The 26,399-nt window shown below is 62.2% G+C and overlaps 1 protein-coding gene across 9 annotated transcripts; it reads right to left on the bottom strand.

Moving 5' to 3' along the window:
• Positions 1-53: 53 nt before the first annotated feature.
• On the bottom strand, positions 54-26,399 carry TNXB (tenascin XB). Of its 9 annotated transcripts, none has more exons than XM_065654758.1 (35): positions 26,317-26,399; positions 24,850-25,052; positions 24,111-24,338; positions 22,930-23,042; positions 22,157-22,310; positions 20,674-21,570; positions 20,514-20,603; positions 19,772-20,065; positions 18,668-18,961; positions 18,022-18,315; positions 17,376-17,669; positions 16,722-17,015; positions 16,114-16,407; positions 15,480-15,773; positions 14,846-15,139; positions 14,221-14,514; positions 13,567-13,860; positions 12,928-13,221; positions 12,273-12,566; positions 11,619-11,912; positions 10,913-11,206; positions 10,273-10,566; positions 9,604-9,897; positions 8,974-9,267; positions 8,351-8,644; positions 7,681-7,974; positions 7,027-7,320; positions 6,142-6,435; positions 4,905-5,029; positions 4,282-4,414; positions 3,851-4,002; positions 2,604-2,700; positions 1,676-1,837; positions 899-1,062; positions 54-514 (listed from the first exon to the last, which is right to left on the bottom strand). In XM_065654758.1, exons 1-35 carry the CDS (start codon positions 26,394-26,396, stop codon positions 434-436), a joined length of 8,853 nt encoding a protein of 2,950 aa, XP_065510830.1. In that variant the 5' UTR covers positions 26,397-26,399; the 3' UTR covers positions 54-433. The 9 variants fall into 9 exon arrangements, with proteins under 9 accessions (XP_065510830.1, XP_065510832.1, XP_065510833.1 ...); XM_065654760.1 differs by having other exon boundaries at positions 20,514-20,597; XM_065654761.1 differs by lacking the exon at positions 26,317-26,399 and adding an exon at positions 26,202-26,310.

Genomic DNA, 26,399 nt, shown 5'->3' with positions numbered 1-26,399 from the left:
TCGGGCACTCCTGGGTCCCTCGGGCACTCTTGGGGCCCTCGGGGCAGGGGCTGGGGACACCAGAGGTGACACGGGGACAGTGACAGAAGCCAAAGGGGACATGGGGACACTCGAGGGGACACACAAGGGACACAGGAGGGGACATGGGACACAAGGGACATTGGGAACGTGGGGACACTCAAGGGACATGGACAGAAGAGATCCCAAGACATCCCCTAAACCACTTGGGGTGGGTCCCCTCCCGGACGCCTGGGTCCCCCCCTCCTCTCCTCACGGTGCCGAACTCCTGGGTTCCTCGGGGGGAGGGGGGGTCACAGCAGCTTTTATTGTCCCCAACCCCCATAAAGGCTTCACCTCTGACCCCCCCTCCAAGTTCCACCTCCTGCCTGGGTCCCCCCCCGGATGCCTGGGTCCCCCCGGACACCGGGGTCCCTCAGTCACGCTGCGGCCGCAGCTTCATCTCGGTGAAGGGGATGGAGAAGTCGAAGCCTTTCCAGGGGAACCAGTTGATGCCCTGGGGAGAACCGGGGGGACATCAGGCCCTATAGGTGCCCTATAGACCCCCTATTGACCCCTATAGGTACCCTAGAGACCCCTACATACCCCTCTAGGTGCCCTAGTTCCCCATGCCTATCACTCCTACAGAGTCCCCCCACCGGGGCAGAGCAGACCTGAGGTGCCTCTATAGGGTCGTGGGTCCTATGGAGCCCATAGGGTGTGTGGCTCTGCAGCCCCCACAGGGCCCCCATCCCCTATGGGGGTGCAGCGCCCACACATCCACCTCTTCCCCATCAACCCCCTGTGGCCCCTATAGACCCCATTATGCCCCCCGCTACGGCCCCTATTAACCACGGTCTGCCCCACGCGCCCCCCGCTCAGCTGCCCCCGTGTCCCGTGCCTGGTGCAGCCGGGGGGTCCCGTAGCGGCCGTTGAGGTTGGCGTAGTGGCAGTTGTGGTACCACCAGGCGCCCGCGTAGGCCACGGCGCAGGGACGGGGGCGGCCGCGGGGGTCCCGGTCCCGCGTGGAGAAGGGGCTGCCCGCGTGGTAGGACAGCGCGTCGCCTGCAGGGGATGCTGTCAGCCCCGGGACCCCCCCAGGGAACCCCCGCCCCGGCCCACCCCGAGGTCCGAGATCCCCCAAGACCCTCCCAAGGACCCCACGCGCCCCCTCCCCTCCAGCGCTGGAGACCCCAAGACCGTCTCGTGGTCCCTCCATCAGCCAAGGGACCCCCAAGAACCCCCAGGACCCCCCCAAGAACCCACGAGCCCCCTTGCATCTCCCAAAGCCACCCCAGATTGCCCCAAACCTCAACTCGGGACCCCCCAAAACCCCTCCAGGACACCTCCAGGACCCCCAAGGCCCCCTCATGGGACCCCACTCATGAGCCAAGGGATCCCAAGAACCCCCAGGTCCCCCCAAAACCTCTCATGATCCCCAAGCCCACCCTAGGACCCCACAAGACCCCCCCTCTCTTACGACCCCCGAGACGTCCCAAAGCCCCCCAGGGACCCCATTGATGGGCCAAAGTCCCCCCAGGACCCCCCGTGACCCCCCAAGACCCCTCACGACCACCCTAGAACGCCCCAAACCTCAACTCGGGACCCCCCCAAGCCCCTTCCAGGACACCCCCAGGAACCCCCCAAAGGCCCCCAGGGGACCCCCAGCCCCCCGCACCCGCGGTGCCGCTGTAGCCTCCCAGGCGCAGCCGATAATGGTCCTCGGGGCCGGCGACGGCGAAGCCGCGGTACCGGGCGAAGGCGGCGTCGTGCGGGGTGCGCAGGTCCACGCGCAGCTCCGTGGGGGTCCCGGCGGTCAGCGCGTGCAGCGCCTCGTTCCCTGCACCCCAAATCCCCCCAGAACGCCTGGGTCCCTCCCAGCGCCTCGTTCCCTGCACCCCAAATCCCCCCAGAACGCCGGGGTCCCTCCCAGCGCCTCGTTCCCTGCACCCCAAATCCCCCCAGAACGCCTGGGTCCCTCCCAGCGCCTCGTTCCCTGCACCCCAAATCCCCCCAGAACGCCTGGGTCCCGCCCAGCGCCTCGTTCCCTGCACCCCAAATCCCCCCAGAACGCCTGGGTCCCTCCCAGCGCCTCATTCCCTGCACCCCAAATCCCCCCAGAACGCCTGGGTCCCTCCCAGCGCCTCGTTCCCTGCACCCCAAATCCCCCCAGAACGCCTGGGTCCCTCCCAGCGCCTCGTTCCCTGCACCCCAAATCCCCCCAGAACGCCTGGGTCCCTCCCAGCGCCTCGTTCCCTGTGCTCCCACATCCATCTGGCTGTTACCCCAGACACGTGGGTCCCCCCCAAACCCCCTCAGACACCCCTTCAGGCCCACCCAGATGCCCAGGTCCCCCCCCAACATCTGGGTTTTCCCCCAGAACATCGGGGTCCCTCCCGGACACTGGGGTCCCTCCCAAGACCCACCCAGGTACTGGGGTCCCCTCCCCAGACACCAGGGTCCCCCCAAATCCCCTCAAACACCTGAGCCCCCTCCCAGACACTTGGGTCCCCCCGGAATGGCCAGGTTCCCCCCCCCAGGTCTCCCCAAACATCTGGGTCCCCCCCAATGCGGGGTCCCGTCTCCCGGACGCCGGGGTCCCTCACCCAGCCAGAACTCGCCGCTGACGTTGCCGAAGCCGCGAGCGTAGTCGTCCCACCCCCGCCAGAAATCGGTGCCGCCGTCCTGGCGGCGCTGGAACACCTGGGGGGGGCGAGCTCGGGGGGAGCCCAACACCCCCCAGGGACCCCCAGGCCCTCCCGGTGCCCCCCAGTTCCCCTCCAAACCGCCCAGTTGCTCCCACATGCCCCCTATTGCCATCCCAGAGCCCCCAGTGCCCACCAGGACCCCCCAATAACCCCTCAGGACCCCCCAGTACCTCCCAGTCTCCCCCTGTTTCCCTCGGTGCCCCCAACCCCCCCATAACCCCTCCACACCCTGTAGAGCAGCCCCCAGTGCCTCCCAGTTACCCATCAGCGCTTCCCAGTGCCCCCCAGCGCCCCAGGTGCCCCCCAGCCCCTCCCAGTGCCCCCAGTTGCCCCCACTCCCTCCCAGTGTCCCCAGTTGCCCCCAGTGTCCCCCAGCCCCTCCCAGTGTCCCCAGTGTCCCCACTCCCTCCCAGTGTCCCCAGTGCCCCCCAGTGCCCCCAGTGCCCCCCAGCCCCTCCCAGTGCCCCCAGTGTCCCCAGTTGCCCCCACTCCCTCCCAGTGTCCCCAGTGCCCCCAGTTGCCCCCAGCCCCTCCCAGTGCCCCCAGTCGCCCCCCAGCCCCTCCCAGTGCCCCCAGTGCCCCCAGTCGGCCCCCAGCCCCTCCCAGCACCCCCAGTTGCCCCCAGTGCCCCCAGTCGCCCCCCAGCCCCTCCCAGCGCCCCAGCGTCCCCAGTTGCCCCCACTCCCTCCCAGTGTCCCCGGTTGCCCCCAGTTGCCCCCCAGCACCTCCCAGTGCTCCCAGCTCCTGCCAGCGCCCCCAGTTGCCCACCAGCCCCTCCCAGCGCCCCCAGTTACCCCCCAGCCCCTCCCAGTGCCCCCAGTGTCCCCAGTTGCCCCCAGTTACCCCCCAGCCCCTCCCAGCGCCCCCAGTGCCCCCCAGCCCCTCCCAGTGCCCCCAGTGTCCCCAGTTGCCCCCACTCCCTCCCAGTGTCCCCAGTTGCCCCCACTCCCTCCCAGTGTCCCCAGTTGCCCCCCAGCCCCTCCCAGTGCCCCCAGTGTCCCCAGTTGCCCCCACTCCCTCCCAGTGTCCCCAGTTGCCCCCCAGCCCCTCCCAGCGCCCCAGTGTCCCCGGTTGCCCCCAGCGCCCCCAGTCGCCCCCAGCCCCTCCCAGCGCCCCAGTGCCCCCAGTTGCCCCCAGTCGCCCACCAGCCACCCGCCACCGTCAGTGTCCATGTCGCAGAAGACGCGCAGGGGCCTCCGCGGGTCCCCCCCGAGGAAGACGAGGGTCTCGCGCGAGGGCCCCGGCCCGTTCAGCTGCTCCTCGGCGCAGTCGCGGGGGTGCGGGTGAGGGAGGGCGGCTGGCGGGGGGACGGCGGGTGTAGGGACCCCGGCGTCCTGCTGCCCCCCACCCAAGAACACCCCCCGTCCCCCACCCACCCAGGAACCCAAGCATCTGGGTGCCCTCCACCCAGGGACTCCCCGCTCCCCAACCCAGGGGCCCACCCAGGGGCCCACCCAGGGACCCCCCACCCGCCCAGGGACCCCTCCCGCCCCCCCCACAGGGACCCAGGGGGCCCCCCACCCAGGGAAGCCCCCACCGCTCCCCCCCCACCCAGGGACCCAGGCGTCCGGCTCACGGGTGTCAAAGGTCGTCTCCAGGGGGGGCTGGGGGGTGTCCCCCCCCCGCCCCCACAGCTGCACCCCATAATGTCCCTCCGGCTCCAGCCCCCACAGCTCATGGGACGTCGCCTCGGGGGGCAGCCGCAGCGTCTGGGGGGGCACAGGGGGAACCGGGGTGCCTGAGGGGGCACTGTTGGGGTCCTCTGGCTGTCATTGGGGTCCCCAAGGGGGTACTGGGGTCCCCGGGGGTGGTGTTGGGGCCCCTTTAGTCATTATTGGGGTGCCCTGCCTGTTATTTGGGCCCCCCAGGGACTTATTCATGTCTCGGGGGGGGGGGAGATTGAGGGGCTCTGAGTGGGTATTGGGGGTCCTACAAAGGATATTGGGGTCCCCAAGTCATTATTGGGGTCCCCAAGTCATTATTGGGGTATTCAGGGGGTTATTGGGGTCCCTGGGGCATTTTTTGGGGTCACCAGGGGCTTATTTAGGTCTTGGGGGGGACACTGGGGGGCTCTAAGGGCGTATTGGGGGGCTCTAAGGGTGTATTGGGGTGCAGAGTGGGGTTCTGAGGTCCCGGGGGGGTGTTGGGGTGCCCAGGGTGGGGTCTGGGGTTTTTGGGGTGCTCCAGGGGGGTCGTTACCTGCTGGGGACCCCCGGGGGGGCCGTAGACAAGGTCGTAGCCGGCCGGGGGGGCGCGGGGGGGCGCCCAGTGCAGCCGGGCACTGCGGGGCCACACGGTCCCTGCCCAGAGCGTCCCTGGGGCGCCTGCGGGGGGCACGGGGCCACTGACACCCCAAAACCCCCCAAAGACCCCCATGACCCCCAAGCCCACGGAGCCCACCCAATGCCACCTCCTCTGGCCACCGACACCACAGAAACAGAGACCCCCATGGACCCCCCCACCCCCCTGGTGCACCTCGGGCCCCCCCCAGCCCCCAGGGGACCCTCCCAACTGGGGACACCCCACCCAGGGCTCCAGCACCCCAGTGTCCCAACCAGCCACCCAGGCGTCCAGTCAGGAGCCGTCCAACCATCAACCATCAACCATCCAAGCATCAACCGCCCAACCGTCCGATTGTCCAGCCTCCGGTTGTCCGACCACCAATCGTCCAACCCTCCGACCGTCCATCCAACCACCCATGCATCACAATAGTCCATCCGTCTGTCCAACCAACCGTTTAACTGTCCATCCATCAAGCATTCATCCACCTACCCAGCCATGCACCCTCCCACCCACCCCACCACCCAGCTGTCCAGCCATCAACCACCCAACCGTCAAGCCATCCAACGGTCCAATGATCCATTAACCACCCAACCATCCAGTTGTCCAATAAACCAATCATCCCAGGATCCCTCCCATCCACAGAACCACCCATCCATCTATCCAGCTCTCCATCCAACCTTCCATCCGTGCAGCCACACATCTGACCATCCAGTCACCTCACATCTCTCTCTCCACCCACCCATCCCTCATCCATCCACGCTGCGTCTCCTCCAGAGCCATGTGCCTGTCCACCTGCCCACACATTCTTCTGCCTGCATCTATAATGGTCCACCCTTCCATCCATCCACCCTTCTATCCATCCAATCATCCATCCATCCATCTGTCCAGCCAAACCTCAGTCCGTCCACCCATTCAACCAACCATCTAAACATCCATCCACCCATTCAACCAACCATCTAAACATCCATCCATCCATCCATCCCTCCAACATTGCACACACCCATCCCAGCATCCACACCCTTGTTCACACCCAAGAGATGTTGCCAGATCCCACCAGACCCAAGGGACCAGGACAGGTCCTGTCCAAGCTCTTGCTGCACCCAAACCAAATGCCATCTCTGAAAAGGTCCACAGGGTGCCCACAGGACCTCACCTGTGACAGCATCGGTGGAGACGGGACCCAGACGTTTCCGACCCCACATCCCATACAGGTTGAACTTGTAGCGGCGGGACGGTGACAGCCCCGGCACGGTCACCGTGCGGGAGCCCCCGTCCACGGGCAGCACCTGCGGCTGCCCTTGCGCATCCCTGTACTGCAGCGTGAAGGAGTCAAAGGTGCCCTCGGGGACGCTCCACTGCAGCTGCACCGAGTCGGGGCTGATGTGGGAGGCCGTGAGCTCGCCCAGGCGGGGCGGGGATGGTGGTGCCTGCTCTGGTTCGGCTGCAGCTGCAATGGAGAGGACACAGTGCAGGGTGTAAAAGATGGAGCTCTGAGCAGCCTGAGCAGCCCGGTCTGGGTGAAGATGTCCCTGTTTATGGCAGGGGTTGGACTAGATGAGCTTTGGAGGTCCCTTCAACCCAAACTGTTCTGTGATTCCATGATCCATCCATCCACCAACCAAGTATTCCTCCAAACATCCACCCACGCTCCATGTACCTTGAACCATCCATACCTCCATCCATCCTTCCCTCTGTCCAATCATCTGTCCGTTCAACCAGCCAAACACCATCCATCATATATCCCCCAGTTCCTTCAACTTGCCTCCTCCCATCCCTTCATCCATCCACCCTACCTTCCATCCATCCTTCCATCCCTGCTTCTGTCCCAACATCCATCCCACAAACATCCTTCCATCCATCCCTTCATCCCTGCCGCCCGACCTGTTCCCAGCTCTCCATTCATTCCCCAGACAGCGACCAAGTGACGTTCCCAGGTCCCACCAGCCCCAAGGGACCTGACGGTTCCTGCCCAAGCTCCGCTCATACGCCAAACCCATCACCCAACGGCGACATGGAAGGGTCCCGTACAGCCCCTCACCTGTGATAGTGCCAAGGGAGACAGGACCCACACGTTTCTGCCCCACTATCCCATACAAGTAGAAATTGTAGCGGTGAGACGGTGACAGCCCCGGCACGGTCACCGTGTGCATCGATCCATCCACAAGCAGGGACTCGAGCTGCCCTTGCACATCCCTGTACTGCAGCGTGAAGGAGTCAAAGGTGCCCTCGGGGACACTCCACTGCAGCTGCACGGAGTCGGGGCTGATGTGGGAGGCCGTGAGCTCGCCCAGGCTGGGAGGGGATGGTGGTGCCTCCTCTGGTTCGGCTGCAGCTGCAATGGAGAGGACACAATGGATCAACCCATCCATCCAGATACCAAACATCCATCCTGCCAGGTCTGTCCACATCCTTCATGCAACCAGTTATCATCTGTCCATCCATCCATCCATGCATCCATCTGTCCATCCATGCATCCATCTGTCCATCCATGCATTCATCCACTTCTCCGTCCAACCCAACCCTCCAACATTGCACACACCCATCCCAGCATCCACACCCTTGTTCACCCCCAAGAGATGTTCCCAGTTCCCACCAGACCCAAGGGACCAGGACAGGTCCTGTCCAAGCTCTTGCTGCACCCAAACCAAATGTCATCTCCAAAATGGTCCACAGGGTGCCCACAGGACCTCACCTGTGACAGCATCGGTGGAGACGGGACCCAGACGTTTCCGACCCCACATCCCGTACAGGTTGAACTTGTAGCGGCGGGACGGTGACAGCCCCGGCACGGTCACCGTGCGGGAGCCCCCGTCCACGGGCAGCACCTGCGGCTGCCCTTGCGCATCCCTGTACTGCAGCGTGAAGGAGTCAAAGGTGCCCTCGGGGACGCTCCACTGCAGCTGCACGGAGTCGGGGCTGATGTGGGAGGCCGTGAGCTCGCCCAGCTGGGGAGGGGATGGTGGTTCCTGCTCTGGTTCAGCTGCAGCTGCAATGGAGAGGACACAATGGATCAAGCGATCCAGCCATCAATCCAGTTATCAAACGTTCATCCTTCCAGGTCTGTCCACATCCTTCATGCAACCAGTTATCATCTGCCCACGCATCCATCCATCCACGCATCCATCCATCCACGCATCCATCCATCCACGCATCCATCCATCCATGCATCCGCTTGTCTGTTCAAGCCAACCCTCCAGTGTTGCACACACCCATCCCAGCATCCAAACTCTTCTTCACACCAAAGGGATGTTCCCAGTTCCCACCAGACCCAAGGGACCAGGACAGGTCCTGTCCAAGCTCTTCCTCCACCCAAACCAAACATCATCTCTGAAACGGTCCACAGGGTGCCCACAGGACCTCACCTGTGACAGTATCTGTGGAGATGGGACCCAGACGTTCCTGACCCCACGTCCCGTACAGGTTGAACTTGTAGCGGCGGGACGGTGACAGCCCCGGCACGGTCACCGTGCGGGAGCCCCCGTCCACGGGCAGCACCTGCGGCTGCCCTTGCGCATCCCTGTACTGCAGCGTGAAGGAGTCAAAGGTGCCCTCGGGGACGCTCCACTGCAGCTGCACCGAGTCGGGGCTGATGTGGGAGGCCGTGAGCTCGCCCAGGCTGGGAGGGGATGGTGGTGTCTCCTCTGGTTCGGCTGCAGCTGCAATGGAGAGGGGACAATGGATCAACCCATCCAGCCAGACACCAAACATTCATCCTGCCAGGTCTCTCTACATTGTTCATGCAACCAGTTATCGTCTGTCCATACATCCTTCCATCCATCCTTCCATCCATCCACTTGTAGGTCCAACACAACCCTCCAATGTTGCACACACCCATCCCAACATCCACACTCTTGTTCACATCCAAGGGATGTTCCCAGTTCCCACCAGACCCAAGGGACCAGGACAGGTCCTGTCCAAGCTCTTGCTGCAACCCAAAGCCAACGTCATCTCCAAAATGGTCCACAGGGTGCCCACAGGATCTCACCTGTGACAGCATCGGTGGAGACGGGACCCAGACGTTTCCGACCCCACATCCCGTACAGGTTGAACTTGTAGCGGCGGGACGGTGACAGCCCCGGCACGGTCACCGTGCGGGAGCCCCCGTCCACGGGCAGCACCTGCGGCTGCCCTTGCGCATCCCTGTACTGCAGCGTGAAGGAGTCAAAGGTGCCCTCGGGGACGCTCCACTGCAGCTGCACGGAGTCGGGGCTGATGTGGGAGGCCGTGAGCTCGCCCAGCTGGGGAGGGGATGGTGGTGCCTCCTCTGGTTCGGCTGCAGCTGCAATGGAGAGGACACAATGGATCAACCCATCCATCCAGATACCAAACATTCATCCTGCCAGGTCTGTCCACATCCTTCATGCAACCAGTTATCATCTGTCCATCCATCCATGCATCCATCTGTCCATCCATGCATTCATCCACTTCTCCGTCCAACCCAACCCTCCAACATTGCACACACCCATCCCAGCATCCACACCCTTCTTCACCCCCAAGAGATGTTCCCAGTTCCCACCAGACCCAAGGGACCAGGACAGGTCCTGTCCAAGCTCTTGCTGCACCCAAACCAAATGTCATCTCCAAAATGGTCCACAGGGTGCCCACAGGACCTTACCTGTGACAGCATCGGTGGAGACGGGACCCAGACGCTTGCGACCCCACATCCCGTACAGGTTGAACTTATAGCGGCGGGACGGTGACAGCCCCGGCACGGTCACCGTGTGCATCGATCCATCCACAAGCAGGGACTCGAGCTGCCCTTGCGCATCCCTGTACTGCAGCGTGAAGGAGTCAAAGGTGCCCTCGGGGACGCTCCACTGCAGCTGCACGGAGTCGGGGCTGATGTGGGAGGCCGTGAGCTCGCCCAGGCTGGGAGGAGATGGTGGTTCCTGCTCTGGTTCAGCTGCAGCTGCAATGGAGAGGACACAATGGATCAACCGATCCAGCCATCAATCCAGTTATCAAATGTTCATCCTTCCAGGTCTGTCCACATCGTTCACACAACCAGTTATCATCTGCCCATGCATCCATCCATCCACGCATCCATCCATCCATGCATCCATCCATCCATGCATCCATCCATCCATGCATCCGCTTGTCTGTTCAAGCCAACCCTCCAGTGTTGCACACAGTCATCCCAGCATCCAAACTCTTCTTCACACCCAAGGGATGTTCCCAGTTCCCACCAGACCCAAGGACCAGGACAGGTCCTGTCCAAGCTCTTCCTCCATGCAAACCAAACATCATCTCCGAAAGGGTCCACAGGGTGCCCACAGGACCTCACCTGTGACAGCATCGGTGGAGACGGGACCCAGACGCTTGCGACCCCACATCCCGTACAGGTTGAACTTGTAGCGGCGGGACGGTGACAGCCCCGGCACGGTCACCGTGCGGGAGCCCCCGTCCACGGGCAGCACCTGCGGCTGCCCTTGCGCATCCCTGTACTGCAGCGTGAAGGAGTCAAAGGTGCCCTCGGGGACGCTCCACTGCAGCTGCACGGAGTCGGGGCTGATGTGGGAGGCCGTGAGCTCGCCCAGGCTGGGAGGGGATGGTGGTGCCTCCTCTGGTTCGGCTGCAGCTGCAATGGAAAGGACACAATGGATCAACCCATCCATCCAGATAGCAAACATTAATCCCTCCATGTCTCTCTACATTGTTCATGCAACCAGTTATCATCTGTCCATCCATCCATCCATCCGTCCATGTATTCATCCCTCCATCCACTTGTCTGTCCAAGCCAACCCTCCAATGTTCCACCCACCCATCCCAACATCCAAACCCTTGTTGACACCCAAGAGATGTTTCGCTTCCCAGCAGACCCAAAGACCAGGACAGGTCCTGTCCAAGCTCTTCCTCCACCCAAACCAAACATCATCTCCGAAAGGGTCCACAGGGTGCCCACAGGACCTCACACAGGACCTCACCTGTGACAGCATCGGTGGAGACGGGACCCAGACGTTTCCGACCCCACATCCCGTACAGGTTGAACTTGTAGCGGCGGGACGGTGACAGCCCCGGCACGGTCACCGTGCGGGAGCCCCCGTCCACGGGCAGCACCTGCTGCTGCCCTTGCGCATCCCTGTACTGCAGCGTGAAGGAGTCAAAGGTGCCCTCGGGGACGCTCCACTGCAGCTGCACCGAGTCGGGGCTGATGTGGGAGGCCGTGAGCTCGCCCAGGCTGGGAGGAGATGGTGGTGCCTCCTCTGGTTCGGCTGCAGCTGCAATGGAGAGGACACAATAGATCAACCCATCCATCCAGATACCAAACATTCATCCTGCCAGGTCTCTCTGCATCGTTCATGCAACCAGTTATCATCTGTCCATCCATGCATCCATGCATCCATCTGTCCATCCATGCATCCATCTGTCCATCCATGCATCCATCCGCCCATCCATGCATCCATCCGCCCATCCATGCATCCATCCGCTTGTCTGTCCAACCCGACCCTCCAATGTTGCACACACCCATCCCAGCATCCACACTCCTGTTCACATCCAAGGGATGTTCCCAGTTCCCACCAGACCCAAGGGACCAGGACAGGTCCTGTCCAACCTCTTGCTGCACCCAAACCAAACGTCATCTCCAAAATGGTCCACAGGGTGCCCACAGGACCTCACACAGGACCTCACCTGTGACAGCATCGGTGGAGACGGGACCCAGACGCTTGCGACCCCACATCCCGTACAGGTTGAACTTGTAGCGGCGGGACGGTGACAGCCCCGGCACGGTCACCGTGCGGGAGCCCCCGTCCACGGGCAGCACCTGCGGCTGCCCTTGCGCATCCCTGTACTGCAGCGTGAAGGAGTCAAAGGTGCCCTCGGGGACGCTCCACTGCAGCTGCACGGAGTCGGGGCTGATGTGGGAGGCCGTGAGCTCGCCCAGCTGGGGCGGGGATGGTGGTTCCTGCTCTGGTTCAGCTGCAGCTGCAATGGAGAGGACACAATGGATCAACCGATCCAGCCATCCATTCAGTTATCAAACGTTCATCCTTCCAGGTCTGTCCACATCCTTCATGCAACCAGTTATCCTCTGTCCATGCATCCATCCATCCACGCATCCATCCATCCATGCATCCATCCATCCATGCATCCGCTTGGCTGTTCAAGCCAACCCTCCAGTGTTGCACACACCCATCCCAGCATCCACACCCTTGTTCACAACCAAGGGATGTTCCCAGTTCTCACCAGACCCAAGGGACCAGGACAGGTCCTGTCCAAGCTCTTGCTGCACCCAAACCAAACGTCATCTCCCGAATTATCCAAAAACTGCCCACAGGACCTCACCTGTGACAGCATCGGTGGAGATGGGACCCACACGTTTCCGACCCCACATCCCGTACAGGTTGAACTTGTAGCGGCGGGACGGTGACAGCCCCGGCACGGTCACCGTGCGGGAGCCCCCGTCCACGGGCAGCACCTGCGGCTGCCCTTGCGCATCCCTGTACTGCAGCGTGAAGGAGTCAAAGGTGCCCTCGGGGACGCTCCACTGCAGCTGCACGGAGTCGGGGCTGATGTGGGAGGCCGTGAGCTCGCCCAGGCTGGGAGGGGATGGTGGTGCCTCCTCTGGTTCGGCTGCAGCTGCAATGGAGAGGACACAATAGATCAACCCATCCAGCCAGACACCAAACATTCATCCTGCCAGGTCTCTCTGCATCCTTCATGCAACCAGTTATCATCTGTCCATCCATGCACCCATGCATCCATCTGTCCATCCATGCATCCATCTGTCCATCCATGCATCCATCCGCTTGTCTGTCCAACCCGACCCTCCAATGTTGCACACACCCATCCCAACATCCACACTCCTGTTCACATCCAAGGGATGTTCCCAGTTCCCACCAGACCCAAGGGACCAGGACAGGTCCTGTCCAAGCTCTTGCTGCAACCCAAAGCCAACGTCATCTCCAAAATGGTCCACAGGGTGCCCACAGGATCTCACCTGTGACAGCATCCGTGGAGACGGGACCCACACGTTTCCGACCCCACATCCCGTACAGGTTGAACTTGTAGCGGCGGGACGGTGACAGCCCCGGCACGGTCACCGTGCGGGAGCCCCCGTCCACGGGCAGCACCTGCGGCTGCCCTTGCGCATCCCTGTACTGCAGCGTGAAGGAGTCAAAGGTGCCCTCGGGGACGCTCCACTGCAGCTGCACCGAGTCGGGGCTGATGTGGGAGGCCGTGAGCTCGCCCAGGCTGGGAGGGGATGGTGGTGCCTGCTCTGGTTCGGCTGCAGCTGCAATGGAGAGGACACAATGGATGAACCCTTCCAGCCAGACACCAAACATTCATGCTTCTAGGGCTCTCTACATGCTTCTTGCAACCAGTTATCATCTGTCCATCCATGCATCCATCCGTCCATGCATCCATCCCTCCATCCACTTGTGTGTCCAAGCCAACCCTCCATGTTCCACCCACCCATCCCAACATCCAAACCCTTGCTGACACCCAAGAGATGTTTCGGTTCCCAGCAGACCCAAAGACCAGGACAGGTCCTGTCCAAGCTCTTCCTCCACCCAAACCAAACATCATCTCCGAAATGGTCCACAGGGTGCCCACAGGACCTCACACAGGACCTCACCTGTGACAGCATCGGTGGAGATGGGACCCACACGTTCCTGACCCCACATCCCGTACAGGTTGAACTTGTAGCGGCGGGACGGTGACAGCCCCGGCACGGTCACCGTGCGGGAGCCCCCGTCCACGGGCAGCACCTGCGGCTGCCCTTGCGCATCCCTGTACTGCAGCGTGAAGGAGTCAAAGGTGCCCTCGGGGACGCTCCACTGCAGCTGCACGGAGTCGGGGCTGATGTGGGAGGCCGTGAGCTCGCCCAGCTGGGGCGGGGATGGTGGTTCCTGCTCTGGTTCAGCTGCAGCTGCAATGGAGAGGACACAATGGATCAACCGATCCAGCCATCAATCCAGTTATCAAACGTTCATCCTTCCAGTTCTGTCCACATCCTTCATGCAACCAGTTATCATCTGCCCACGCATCCATCCATCCACGCATCCATCCATCCACGCATCCATCCATCCACGCATCCGCTTGTCTGTTCAAGCCAACCCTCCAGTGTTGCACACACCCATCCCAGCATCCACACCCTTGTTCACACCCAAGAGATGTTGCCAGATCCCACCAGACCCAAGGGACCAGGACAGGTCCTGTCCAAGCTCTTCCTCCATGCAAACCAACCATCATCTCTGAAACGGTCCACAGGGTGCCCACAGGACCTCACCTGTGACAGCATCCGTGGAGACGGGACCCAGACGTTTCCGACCCCACATCCCATACAGGTTGAACTTGTAGCGGCGGGACGGTGACAGCCCCGGCACGGTCACCGTGCGGGAGCCCCCGTCCACGGGCAGCACCTGCGGCTGCCCTTGCGCATCCCTGTACTGCAGCGTGAAGGAGTCAAAGGTGCCCTCGGGGACGCTCCACTGCAGCTGCACGGAGTCGGGGCTGATGTGGGAGGCCGTGAGCTCGCCCAGGCTGGGAGGGGATGGTGGTTCCTGCTCTGGTTCGGCTGCAGCTGCAATGGAGAGGACACAATGGATCAACCCATCCATCCAGATACCAAACATTCATCCTGCCAGGTCTCTCTGCATCCTACATGCAACCAGTTATCAACTCTCCATCCATGCATCCATCTGTCCATCCATCCATGCATCCGCTTGTCTGTTCAAGCCAACCCTCTAGTGTTGCACACACCCATCCCAGCATCCAAACTCTTCTTCACCCCCAAGAGATGTTCCCAGTTCCCACCAGACCCAAGGACCAGGACAGGTCCTGTCCAAGCTCTTCCTCCATGCAAACCAAACATCATCTCCAAAAGGGTCCACAGGGTGCCCACAGGATCTCACCTGTGACAGCATCGGTGGAGACGGGACCCAGACGCTTGCGACCCCACATCCCATACAGGTTGAACTTGTAGCGGCGGGACGGTGACAGCCCCGGCACGGTCACCATGCGGGAGCCCCCGTCCACGGGCAGCACCTGCGGCTGCCCTTGCGCATCCCTGTACTGCAGCGTGAAGGAGTCAAAGGTGCCCTCGGGGACGCTCCACTGCAGCTGCACGGAGTCGGGGCTGATGTGGGAGGCCGTGAGCTCGCCCAGCTGGGGCGGGGATGGTGGTGCCTCCTCTGGTTCGGCTGCAGCTGCAATGGAGAGGACACAATGGATCAACCCATCCATCCAAATATCAAACATTAATCCCTCCATGTCTCTCTACATTGTTCATGCAACCAGTTATCGTCTGTCCATCCATCCTTCCATCCATCCTTCCATCCATCCACTTGTCGGTTCAAGCCAACCCTCCAATGTTGCACACACCCATCCCAGCATCCACACCCTTGTTCACCCCCAAGAGATGTTGCCAGATCCCACCAGACCCAAGGGACCAGGACAGGTCCTGTCCAAGCTCTTCCTCCACCCAAACCAAATGCCATCTCCGAAATAGTCCACAGGATGCCCACAGGACCTCACACAGGACCTCACCTGTGACAGCATCTGTGGAGACGGGACCCAGACGCTTGCGACCCCACATCCCATACAGGTTGAACTTGTAGCGGCGGGACGGTGACAGCCCCGGCACGGTCACCGTGCGGGAGCCCCCGTCCACGGGCAGCACCTGCGGCTGCCCTTGCGCATCCCTGTACTGCAGCGTGAAGGAGTCAAAGGTGCCCTCGGGGACGCTCCACTGCAGCTGCACCGAGTCGGGGCTGATGTGGGAGGCCGTGAGCTCGCCCAGGCTGGGAGGGGATGGTGGTGTCTCCTCTGGTTCGGCTGCAGCTGCAATGGAGAGGGGACAATGGATCAACCCATCCAGCCAGACACCAAACATTCATCCTGCCAGGTCTCTCTGCATCCTTCATGCAACCAGTTATCCTCTGTCCATCCATCCATCCATGCATCCATCTGTCCATACATGCATTCATCCACTTCTCCGTCCAACCCAACCCTCCAACATTGCACACACCCATCCCAGCATCCACACCCTTGTTCACCCCCAAGAGATGTTGCCAGATCCCACCAGACCCAAGGACCAGGACAGGTCCTGTCCAAGCTCTTCCTCCACCCCAAAGCCAACGTCATTTCCAAAATGGTCCACAGGGTGCCCACAGGACCTCACCTGTGACAGCATCCGTGGAGACGGGACCCACACGTTTCCGACCCCACATCCCGTACAGGTTGAACTTGTAGCGGCGGGACGGTGACAGCCCCGGCACGGTCACCGTGCGGGAGCCCCCGTCCATGGGCAGCACCTGCGGCTGCCCTTGCGCATCCCTGTACTGCAGCGTGAAGGAGTCAAAGGTGCCCTCGGGGACGCTCCACTGCAGCTGCACGGAGTCGGGGCTGATGTGGGAGGCCGTGAGCTCGCCCAGGCTGGGAGGGGATGGTGGTGCCTCCTCTGGTTCGGCTGCAGCTGCAATGGAGAGGACACAATGGATGAACCCTTCCAGCCAGACACCAAACATTCATGCTTCCAGGGCTCTCTACATGCTTCTTGCAACCAGTTATCATCTGTCCATGCATCCATGCCTCCATCCACTTGTGTGTCCAAGCCAACCCTCCAGTGTTCCACCCACCCATCCCAACATCCAAACCCTTGTTGACACCCAAGAGATGTTTCGGTTCCCAGCAGACCCAAAGACCAGGACAGGTCCTGTCCAAGCTCTTCCTCCACCCAAACCAAAGGTCATCTCCCGAATTATCCAAAAAGTGCCCACAGGACCTCACCTGTGACAGCATCGGTGGAGACGGGACCCAGACGCTCCTGACCCCACATCCCGTACAGGTTGAACTTGTAGCGGCGGGACGGTGACAGCCCCGGCACGGTCACCGTGCGGGAGCCCCCGTCCACGGGCAGCACCTGCGGCTGCCCTTGCGCATCCCTGTACTGCAGCGTGAAGGAGTCAAAGGTGCCCTCGGGGACGCTCCACTGCAGCTGCACGGAGTCGGGGCTGATGTGGGAGGCCGTGAGCTCGCCCAGGCTGGGAGGGGATGGTGGTTCCTGCTCTGGTTCAGCTGCAGCTGCAATGGAGAGGACACAATGGATCAACCGATCCAGCCATCAATCCAGTTATCAAATGTTCATCCTTCCAGGTCTGTCCACATCCTTCATGCAACCAGTTATCATCTGCCCACGCATCCATCCATCCACGCATCCATCCATCCACGCATCCATCCATCCACGCATCCGCTTGTCTGTTCAAGCCAACCCTCCACTGTTGCACACACCCATCCCAGCATCCACACCCTTGTTCACACCCAAGAGATGTTGCCAGATCCCACCAGACCCAAGGGACCAGGACAGGTCCTGTCCAAGCTCTTCCTCCACCCAAACCAACCATCATCTCTGAAACGGTCCACAGGGTGCCCACAGGACCTCACCTGTGACAGCATCGGTGGAGACGGGACCCAGACGTTTCCGACCCCACATCCCGTACAGGTTGAACTTGTAGCGGCGGGACGGTGACAGACCCGGCACGGTCACCGTGCAGGAGCCCCCGTCCACGGGCAGCACCTGCGGCTGCCCTTGCGCATCCCTGTACTGCAGCGTGAAGGAGTCAAAGGTGCCCTCGGGGACGCTCCACTGCAGCTGCACGGAGTCGGGGCTGATGTGGGAGGCCGTGAGCTCGCCCAGGCTGGGAGGGGATGGTGGTGCCTCCTCTGGTTCAGCTGCAGCTGCAATGGAGAGGACACAATGGATCAACCCATCCATCCAGATACCAAACATTCATCCTGCCACGTCTGTCCACATCCTTCATGCAACCAGTTATCCTCTGTCCATCCATCCATGTATCCATCTGTCCATCCATCCATCCATGCATCCATCCCTCCATCCACTTCTCCGTCCAACCCAACTCTCCAATGTTCCACCCAGCCGTCCCATCATCCACAACCTTGTTCACACCCAAGGGATGTTCCCGGTTCCCAGCAGACCCAAGGGACCAGGACAGGTCCTGTCCAAGCTCTTCCTCCACCCAAACCAAACATCATCTCCAAAAGGGTCCACTGGGTGCCCACAGGACCTCACCTGTGACAGCATCGGTGGAGACGGGACCCAGACGCTTGCGACCCCACAATCCGTACAGGTTGAACTTGTAGCGGCGGGACGGTGACAGCCCCGGCACGGTCACCGTGCGGGAGCCCCCGTCCACGGGCAGCACCTGCGGCTGCCCTTGCGCATCCCTGTACTGCAGCGTGAAGGAGTCAAAGGTGCCCTCGGGGACGCTCCACTGCAGCTGCACGGAGTCGGGGCTGATGTGGGAGGCCGTGAGCTCGCCCAGGCTGGGAGGGGATGGTGGTGCCTCCTCTGGTTCGGCTGCAGCTGCAATGGAGAGGACACAATGGATGAACCCTTCCAGCCAGATACCAAACATTCATCCTGCCAGGTCTGTCCACATCCTTCATGCAACCAGTTATCAACTCTCCATCCATGCATCCATCTGTCCATCCATGCATCCATCTGTCCATCCATGCATCCATCCGCTTGTCTGTCCAACACAACCCTCCAACATTGCACACACCCATCCCAGCATCCACACCCTTGTTCACCCCCAAGAGATGTTCCCGGTTCCCACCAGACCCAAGGGACCAGGACAGGTCCTGTCCAAGCTCTTCCTCCACCCAAACCAAACATCATCTCTGAAACGGTCCACAGGGTGCCCACAGGACCTCACCTGTGACAGCATCGGTGGAGACGGGACCCAGACGCTTGCGACCCCACATCCCGTACAGGTTGAACTTGTAGCGGCGGGACGGTGACAGCCCCGGCACGGTCACCGTGCGGGAGCCCCCGTCCACGGGCAGCACCTGCGGCTGCCCTTGCGCATCCCTGTACTGCAGCGTGAAGGAGTCAAAGGTGCCCTCGGGGACGCTCCACTGCAGCTGCACCGAGTCAGGGGCAACATGGGTGACTATGAGCTCGCCCAGTTGCGGTGGGGATGGTGGTTCCTCCTTTCGCAGGGCCAGAGCTGCAACAAGGACAGCACAATGCAGGACACACTGGGGACAGACGTTTCTCCATCCATCCATCCGTCATTCCACCCCCTGCTATACCCATCTAATCCCTCAGCCATCACTCCACTCACCCAACCATCTCGTTTCCATCCATTTCTCATTCCTGCAGCTCTTTGTCCACGCACCCAGCCATCCATCCAGCCATCTCTTTGTATGGCAGTTCATCCTACCAGTCAGACAGAACTCTGTCCTTCCATCCATCTGTCCATCCATGTGTCTTCCCACCCACCCACACTTCCTTCCATCCACTTCCTCTCCATGACCCATCTCCCTCACATCAGTTCATGGATCCATGAAGCAAATGTTCCAAGCACAGAACCGTCCACCTGCCTGGTTGTTAAACAGTCTGACTGTCCATCTGACCACTCACACTTCCATCCACTCATCTGTTCAGCCATGAAACCAACCATCAAGCAATCAGACCACCCAAACATTTTTCAAGTCGCCCATCCAAAAATCCCCTTCATCCATGATCTATCCAATCCCAGCAATTCATCCACGCATCTATCCATCCATGATCCATCCACCCATCCAGTCCCAGTTCATCCACCTCCCCACCATCCGATCAGCCATCCACACTCTCGGCCAATCACCCACCCTTCCACATCAACAACCCTCCACCCCTCTGACCCAACCCCAGCACCGAATCAAGGGCCAGATGGTCCTCCCACATCCCTCAGGGTCAAAGAACCCCCCAAAGCTCCTGATGTGCTCCAAGCCCAACACCCGCAGGGGACACAGACGGGGCCCAGTGTCATCCTCACCTGTGACGGCATCAGTGGAGACAAGACCGACCCTCTTCCGACCCCACACCCCATACAGGTTGAACTTGTAGCGGCGGGATGGTGACAACCCAGGCACGGTCACCGTGCGGGACCCACCATCAACTGCCAGTGCCTGAGGTTGTCCTTGTGCATCCCTGTACTGCACCGTGAAGGAGTCAAAGGTGCCCTCAGGGACGCTCCACTCCAGCTCTACGGAGCTCGGGGTGACACGGGAAACCACAAGCTCGCCCAGGCGGGGCCGGGATGGTGGTTCCTCTGACGGTGGGGCCGGCACTGCGATGGAGACAGCACAGAGCAGGAGATGAAGATCCACCCACCCGTGTGTCCTTCTGCCTGTTCCGTCCATCCACCTGTCTATCCAACCTTTCATCAATCAAACCATCATCCATCCATCCTTCCATCCATTCACACATCCATTCAATCACCTATCTTTGCACCCAGCCAACCATCCCTCCATCCACCTTTCTACCCACCTGTCTATCAAACCTTCAATCAAACCATCATCCTTCCTTCTTCCATCCATCCAACATTCCATCTACACATCCAAGCATCCACCCATCCTTCCACCCACCCACCCATCTACCCAACCTTCCATCAATCAAACCACCATCCATCCATCCAACCACCCACCCAAAAATCCATCCCCAACTTGTCTACCAAGACCAGATGACCCCGAACACCCATCTCCCTCCCGGTGCTGCCATGGGCCACCTGATGGTACCTGTTTTGGCGACGGCACCTTGGGGCTCTGTCAGCTCCAGCTCGTACATGTGCTCCCAGCCCAGCGGGGGCTCCTCGGTGCCACCTGCCCCTGCACCCAGAAGAGCAGTTATGGGCCGTCCCCACACAACTGTGTCCCTGTCTCTGTCCCCATCACCCACCTGCCGTCACCAGGAACGTGTAGGACTTGGAGACGTGTCCCCGCACCACGCCGTGCACCTCCACCCGGTACCTGGCCCCCGGCACCAGCCCCGGCAACCGAACCACCGCCGTGTCCCCCGGCACCTGGAGCTCCCCCTCGGCCCCCGCTGGCTCATCCAGGAGCCGGTACCGAATCACCACAGTCTCCACGTGGCTCCGCAGCCCATCCAGCTCCACCAGAGCCTCCCCAGCGGCCCCCGGCACCAGCTGGGGCTTGGGGTGGGGGCTCTGGCGGGGGAGCTGGTGACGCAGCAGGGCCGGGCTGCGGCGCAGGAGGTAGGAGAGGATGGCGCGGGCCACCGCTGGCACTGTTTGGTTGCCCCGGAGGGGGAAGTTGGTGGCCCTTAGGTGGCTCTCCAGGCGCTGCAGCAAGGAGCCGTTGTAGGAGGACAGTTTGGCCACCAGGTCGTGCAGGGATGGGCCACCTGGGAGCACTGGGGACAGTGGGGCTGCTGGTGACGCCGGAGACCATGGGGATGGAGGTGATACAGGGGACTGCGGTGGTGCTGGGGACCCTGGAGATGCAGGTGACCTTGGGGACACTGGGGATGCTGGTGCCTCTGGGGACTTTGGGGACGCTGGGGACCCTGGAGACCCTCGAGATGCTGGGGATCCTGGAAACCTTGGAGATGCCGGGGACCCTGGTGAACCTAAGGACCCTGGTGACCCCAAGGACAGATCCGGCGATGCTGGTGAAGCCGGTGATCCCAGGGACCCTGGTGACCCTGGGGATCTTGGGGATGCTGGAGACCCTCGGGTTGGCGGCGACGCTGGGGCCACTGGTGGCGCCGGGGAGCCCAGAGGACCCTGAGGGGACCCTGGGGTCCCCCTGTGGGCAGGTGGTGTCTGGGCAAGCACTGCGAGAGCAAAGGGGACCCGTGTCATCCACGGGTCCCCAGACGTCCCCATCTGCCAGAGCCCCGTGCGGGGACACAGGGAAGGAGGGACACAGGAAGGGACGGAGACAGATGTATGCACTGGGACAGACTGGGGACACCCCTAGGGACAGACCATGGACACCTGGCTTCATGGAGACAGACTAGGACAGAGAGACAGACAGGGACAGACTGGGGACATTCAGACCCGGGCAATGGAGGGACACATAGGGAAGGACCAGGAGATGTGGGGACATGCAAACCCAGGGGACATACAGACCCCTGGGGACAGACAAGCCCATGGGGACACATGGACCACAGGGACAAATGAGGATAGACGGGCCCAAGGGGACACACAGACCCCTGATGTCCATGCTGTCCCCATCGCTGTCCCCACACCCATGACCATGCCGCCACCCTCCCCACAGCTGTCCCCATGCCCACACCCACCACCATCCCCACGTTGTCCCCATCCCTGTCCCCATGCCCACACTCGTTGCCATCCCCATGTTGTCCCCGTCCCCATGTTGTCCCCTCGTGGTCCCCACGCCAGGCGGGTGACACGTACGGGTGCGGACGCGCAGGGTCCCGGGTGCCCCGAGGTGCTTCTCCCGCTGGGGCTGGATGAAGAGCTCGAAGGCATGGCCAGGTGACAGCCCTGTCACCTCGAAGGTGACGGCGGAGCCGGGCAGCTCGTGGGTAGTCATTGCTGCCGGCTCATCCTGGGGACAAGGGACATGCTGGGGACACCACGGTGGGACCTGGCCCTGGATCAGGCAGGTGGCCACAGCCAAGAGCTCTCCAGGGCTGGGGGACGTGTTGGGGACACGATGGGGACACATTGAGGACAGCAAAGGAGGAGCACACTGGGGACAATGCGGTGAGGACACGTCCTCGCCCTGGACGCTTGTCCTGGGGCTAGGGGGACACATTGGGGACATGCTGGGGACACCGGGGAGGGGACATGTCCTTGTTCCCCAGCAGGGCTGCAAGGAAAGTGGCTCATGCTGGGGACAAGGGACACGTTGGGGACACTGGGGAGAACCATCCCTAAGCCAGGCAGCAGATGGGTGACACCACCACAGCTCATCCTGGGGACAAGGGACACACTGGGGAGATGTCCCCATCCCTGAGTCAGGCAGCAGCGGCTTCAACCACTGGCTTGCTCTGGGGACAGCAGGGGACATGCTGGGGACACCGTAGGGACATGTTATGGTGTCCCCAAGCAGGGCTGCAGCAGGTGGCCACAGATGTCACTTCATCCTGGGGATGATGGCCACATTGCGGCCACCACACCGGGCCAGTGCGGTGTCACCACCCCTGTCCCCATCCCCAGCTCACCAGGGGGATGAGGGACACGTGGTAGCCGTCCACTGGCACGGCTGGACGGGGCCAGGTGACACGGAAGGACGTCTGGTTGCGGGTGGCCAAGCGCGGTGTCACCGCAGGGATCTCTGTGGGGACACAGCTCCATCAGTGGGTGCCACCGCGGGGACACCCTGGGGCACCACAGAACGGGGGACCCTTGGGATGGGGACACCCTGGGGACACCCTGGGACAGGGACAAGCTGGGATGGGGACACCCTGGTGATCCAAGGGATGGGGACACCCTGGGACAGGGACAAGCTGGGATGGGGACACCCTGGTGATCCAAGGGTTGGGGACACCCTGGGGACACCCTGGGACAGGGACAAGCTGGGATGGGGACACCCTGGTGATCCAAGGGATGGGGACACCCTGGGGACACCCTGGGACAGGGACAAGCTGGGATGGGGACACCCTGGTGATCCAAGGGATGGGGACACCCTGGGGACACCCTGGGACAGGGACAAGCTGGGATGGGGACACCCTGGTGATCCAAGGGATGGGGACACCCTGGGGACACCCTGGAACAGGGACAAGCTGGGATGGGGACACCCTGGTGATCCAAGGGATGGGGACACCCTGGGGACACCCTGGGACAGGGACAAGCTGGGATGGGGACACCCTGGTGATCCAAGGGATGGGGACACCCTGGGGACACCCTGGGACAGGGACAAGCTGGGATGGGGACACCCTGGTGATCCAAGGGATGGGGACACCCTGGGGACAGCACAGAGTGGGGCACCAATGGGATGGGGACACCCTGGGACTGGGGCACCAGGAGGACCCCACAGGACAGGGCACCCACTGGCTGGGGACACCACAGGGACATGTAGGGGACACCGAAGGAACAAGGTCACCCAAGCCATGGGGACACCAGGGTATGGCACCCACAGGACAGGGACACCACAGGCACACTCAGGGCCAGGGCACTGGGGGACACCGGGGGACACTGGGGGACACCGGGGGACACTGGGAGGACTGGGCGAGCACTGGGGGACACCAGGGGACACTGGGGGTAATACCCAGGTAGCATCAGGGTTCACCGTGGCTTGTGGGGACAGGAGGGAGGGCACTGGGAACACTGGGGTGGAGACGCTCGGGGAGCACTGGGGACCCTGGGGACACTTGGGAAGCCTCGGGGACACCTGGGGACACACCGAGGGTGCAGTGGGGCCCCCCGGTGCCAGGGGGACAGGCGGGGGTGGCGCACGTGGGGCCGGTGAAGCCGGGGAAGCAGCGGCAGCGACCCCCCCGGCAGCGACCCTGGTCACTGCAGCCCAGGGGACACGGGGGGGACACGGAGGGGGACACGGAGCGGGACGCGGGGGGGCAGCCGCAGCCCTCCCCGGTCGGGGGGTCACAGAGCTCCCGCGCCAGCGTGTGTCCTGTGGGGACAGGAGGGGGTGACGAGGTCACGTGGTCCCCCACCCGGCCCCCTGCATGTCACCCCCCGTGTCCCCTCCGCATCCCCCCACACATGCCCCATGTCCCCACGTCCTCCAACATCCCCTGTGTCCCCATGACCCACCCATCCCTGTGTCCCCCCCATGTCCCCTCACATGTCCCGTGTCCCCACACCCCACACACACCCATGACCCACCCATCCCTGTGTGTCCCCCATGTCCCCTCGCATGTCCCGTGTCCCCACATCCCACACACACCCATGACCCACCCATCCCTGTGTCCCCCCCATGTCCCCTCACATGTCCCATGTCCCCACATCCCACATATACCCATGAGCCCCCCCATGTCCCCACGTCCCCTCATCCCCACTTCCCCCCTTGTCCCCATGTCCCCTTATCCCCCCATGTCCCCTCACATGTCCCATGTCCCCACATCCCCATGTCCCCTCATATCCCCATGACCCTCCCATATCCCCCCATGTCCCCCACATACCGGTGCCAGCCTGAGGTCCCCGGTTGTCCCCGCACTGTCCCTGCAGCGCACGCACTTGTCCCTCCAGCTCCCGCAGACGCCCCAGGATGGCCACGAGCGCCGCTGCCCCGCAAGGGGGGCCCGGGGGGGACCCGGGGGACATCCCCGCCCCCCCCCGCAGCGCCAGTGCCAGCAGCAGCAGCGGCAGCCCCGGGGTCATGGTCCTGCGGGAAGGGGACACGTGGCAGCCGTGGGGACACCTGGGGACATCCCCTGGGACACGAAAGGGACACAGGGACACCCGCGGGGGACTTACAGACACCCTCGGGGACACCCAGGGGACACAGGGACAGCACAAGGGACTCGTGGACATGCAGGGGACACACAGACACCCACAGGAGACACCCGGGGGACACATGGACATGGTGGGAGGGAAACGGGGAACGCAAGGGACACAGGGACACCTGTGGGGACACCCAGGGGGCACAGGGACACCCACAGGGGACATCGGTGGGAACACGGACTGAGAATCACGGACACCCCTGGGGACACAGGGACACCGTGACCCCCAGCACCCTTGTATGGCCCTGCGCCAGCACTCCCAGTAACACCAGTAACCCCCCAGTAAGCCCCCAGTAACACCAGCACTCCCAGTAACACCAGTAACCCCCAGTAACCTCCCACTAACCCCCCAGTTCTCACTAACTGCAGAAGCTTCATCCTCCCAGTCCCCATTAACATCAGTAACCCCCAGTAACACCAGTAATCTCCCACTAACCCCCAGTAACCCCACTCTCCAGCAACACCCATAACCCCAGTGCCCAAAAATTCCAGCGACATCAGTAACTCCAGTAACGCCCAGTCTCCAGTAACACCAGTAATAGCAGCAACTCCACTAGTCCACACCAGTAACCCCAGTAACTCCAGTTACATGCAGTCTCCAGTAACACCAGTAATAGCAGCAACTGCACTAGTCCACACCAGTAATCCCAGTAGCTCCAGTAACATGCAGTCTCCAGTAACACCAGTAATAGCAGCAACTCCACTAGTTCACACCAGTAACCCCCATAACAGCAGCAACCCCAGCAGCACCAGTAACTCCAGTAATGCCCAGTCTCCAGTAACACCAGTAATAGCAGCAACTCCACTAGTTCACACCAGTAACCCCAGCAGCACCAGTAACTCCAGTAATGCCCAGTCTCCAGTAACACCAGTAATAGCAGCAACTGCACTAGTTCACACCAGTAACCCCAGCAGCACCAGTAACTCCAGTAATGCCCAGTCTCCAGTAACACCAGCAACTCCAGCAACACCTGTGACTCCAGCCGCTCCCCAGTAACCCCAGTAACACCAGCAACACCAACTCCGGTCACCTCCAGTAACACCAGCGACTCCAGCAATCCCAGTCACTTCCAGCACCAGCGACGCCAGTAACTCCCATAACTCCAGCGACACCAGTAAGCCCAGTAAGTCCCAGTAACCCAGTACCTCCCGTCCGCGCTCGGTTCCTGCGGCTCAGCTGCGGGATGGGGTGGGGTCGGGGGGCGTGGCCGGGGGCGGAGCCACATCCC

Source organism: Caloenas nicobarica, chromosome 35 (assembly GCF_036013445.1).
Source record: "Caloenas nicobarica isolate bCalNic1 chromosome 35, bCalNic1.hap1, whole genome shotgun sequence".
In the NCBI taxonomy this organism is placed as follows: Eukaryota; Metazoa; Chordata; class Aves; order Columbiformes; family Columbidae; genus Caloenas; species Caloenas nicobarica.
This window is presented reverse-complemented; position numbering and strand designations above follow the sequence as displayed.

What these genes read in the sequence shown, in the direction of transcription:
- TNXB (XM_065654758.1), bottom strand. Translation starts at nt 26,396, where the DNA reads ATGTGGCTCCGCCCCCGGCCACGCCCCCCGACCCCACCCCATCCCGCA. An exon ending in CTCCACCGATGCTGTCACAG is followed by an intron (nt 13,222 to 13,566) that starts GTGAGGTCCTGT and finishes TCTCCATTGCAG; the next exon opens with CTGCAGCCGAACCAGAGCAG. An exon ending in CTCCCTTGGCACTATCACAG is followed by an intron (nt 6,436 to 7,026) that starts GTGAGGGGCTGT and finishes TCTCCATTGCAG; the next exon opens with CTGCAGCCGAACCAGAGCAG.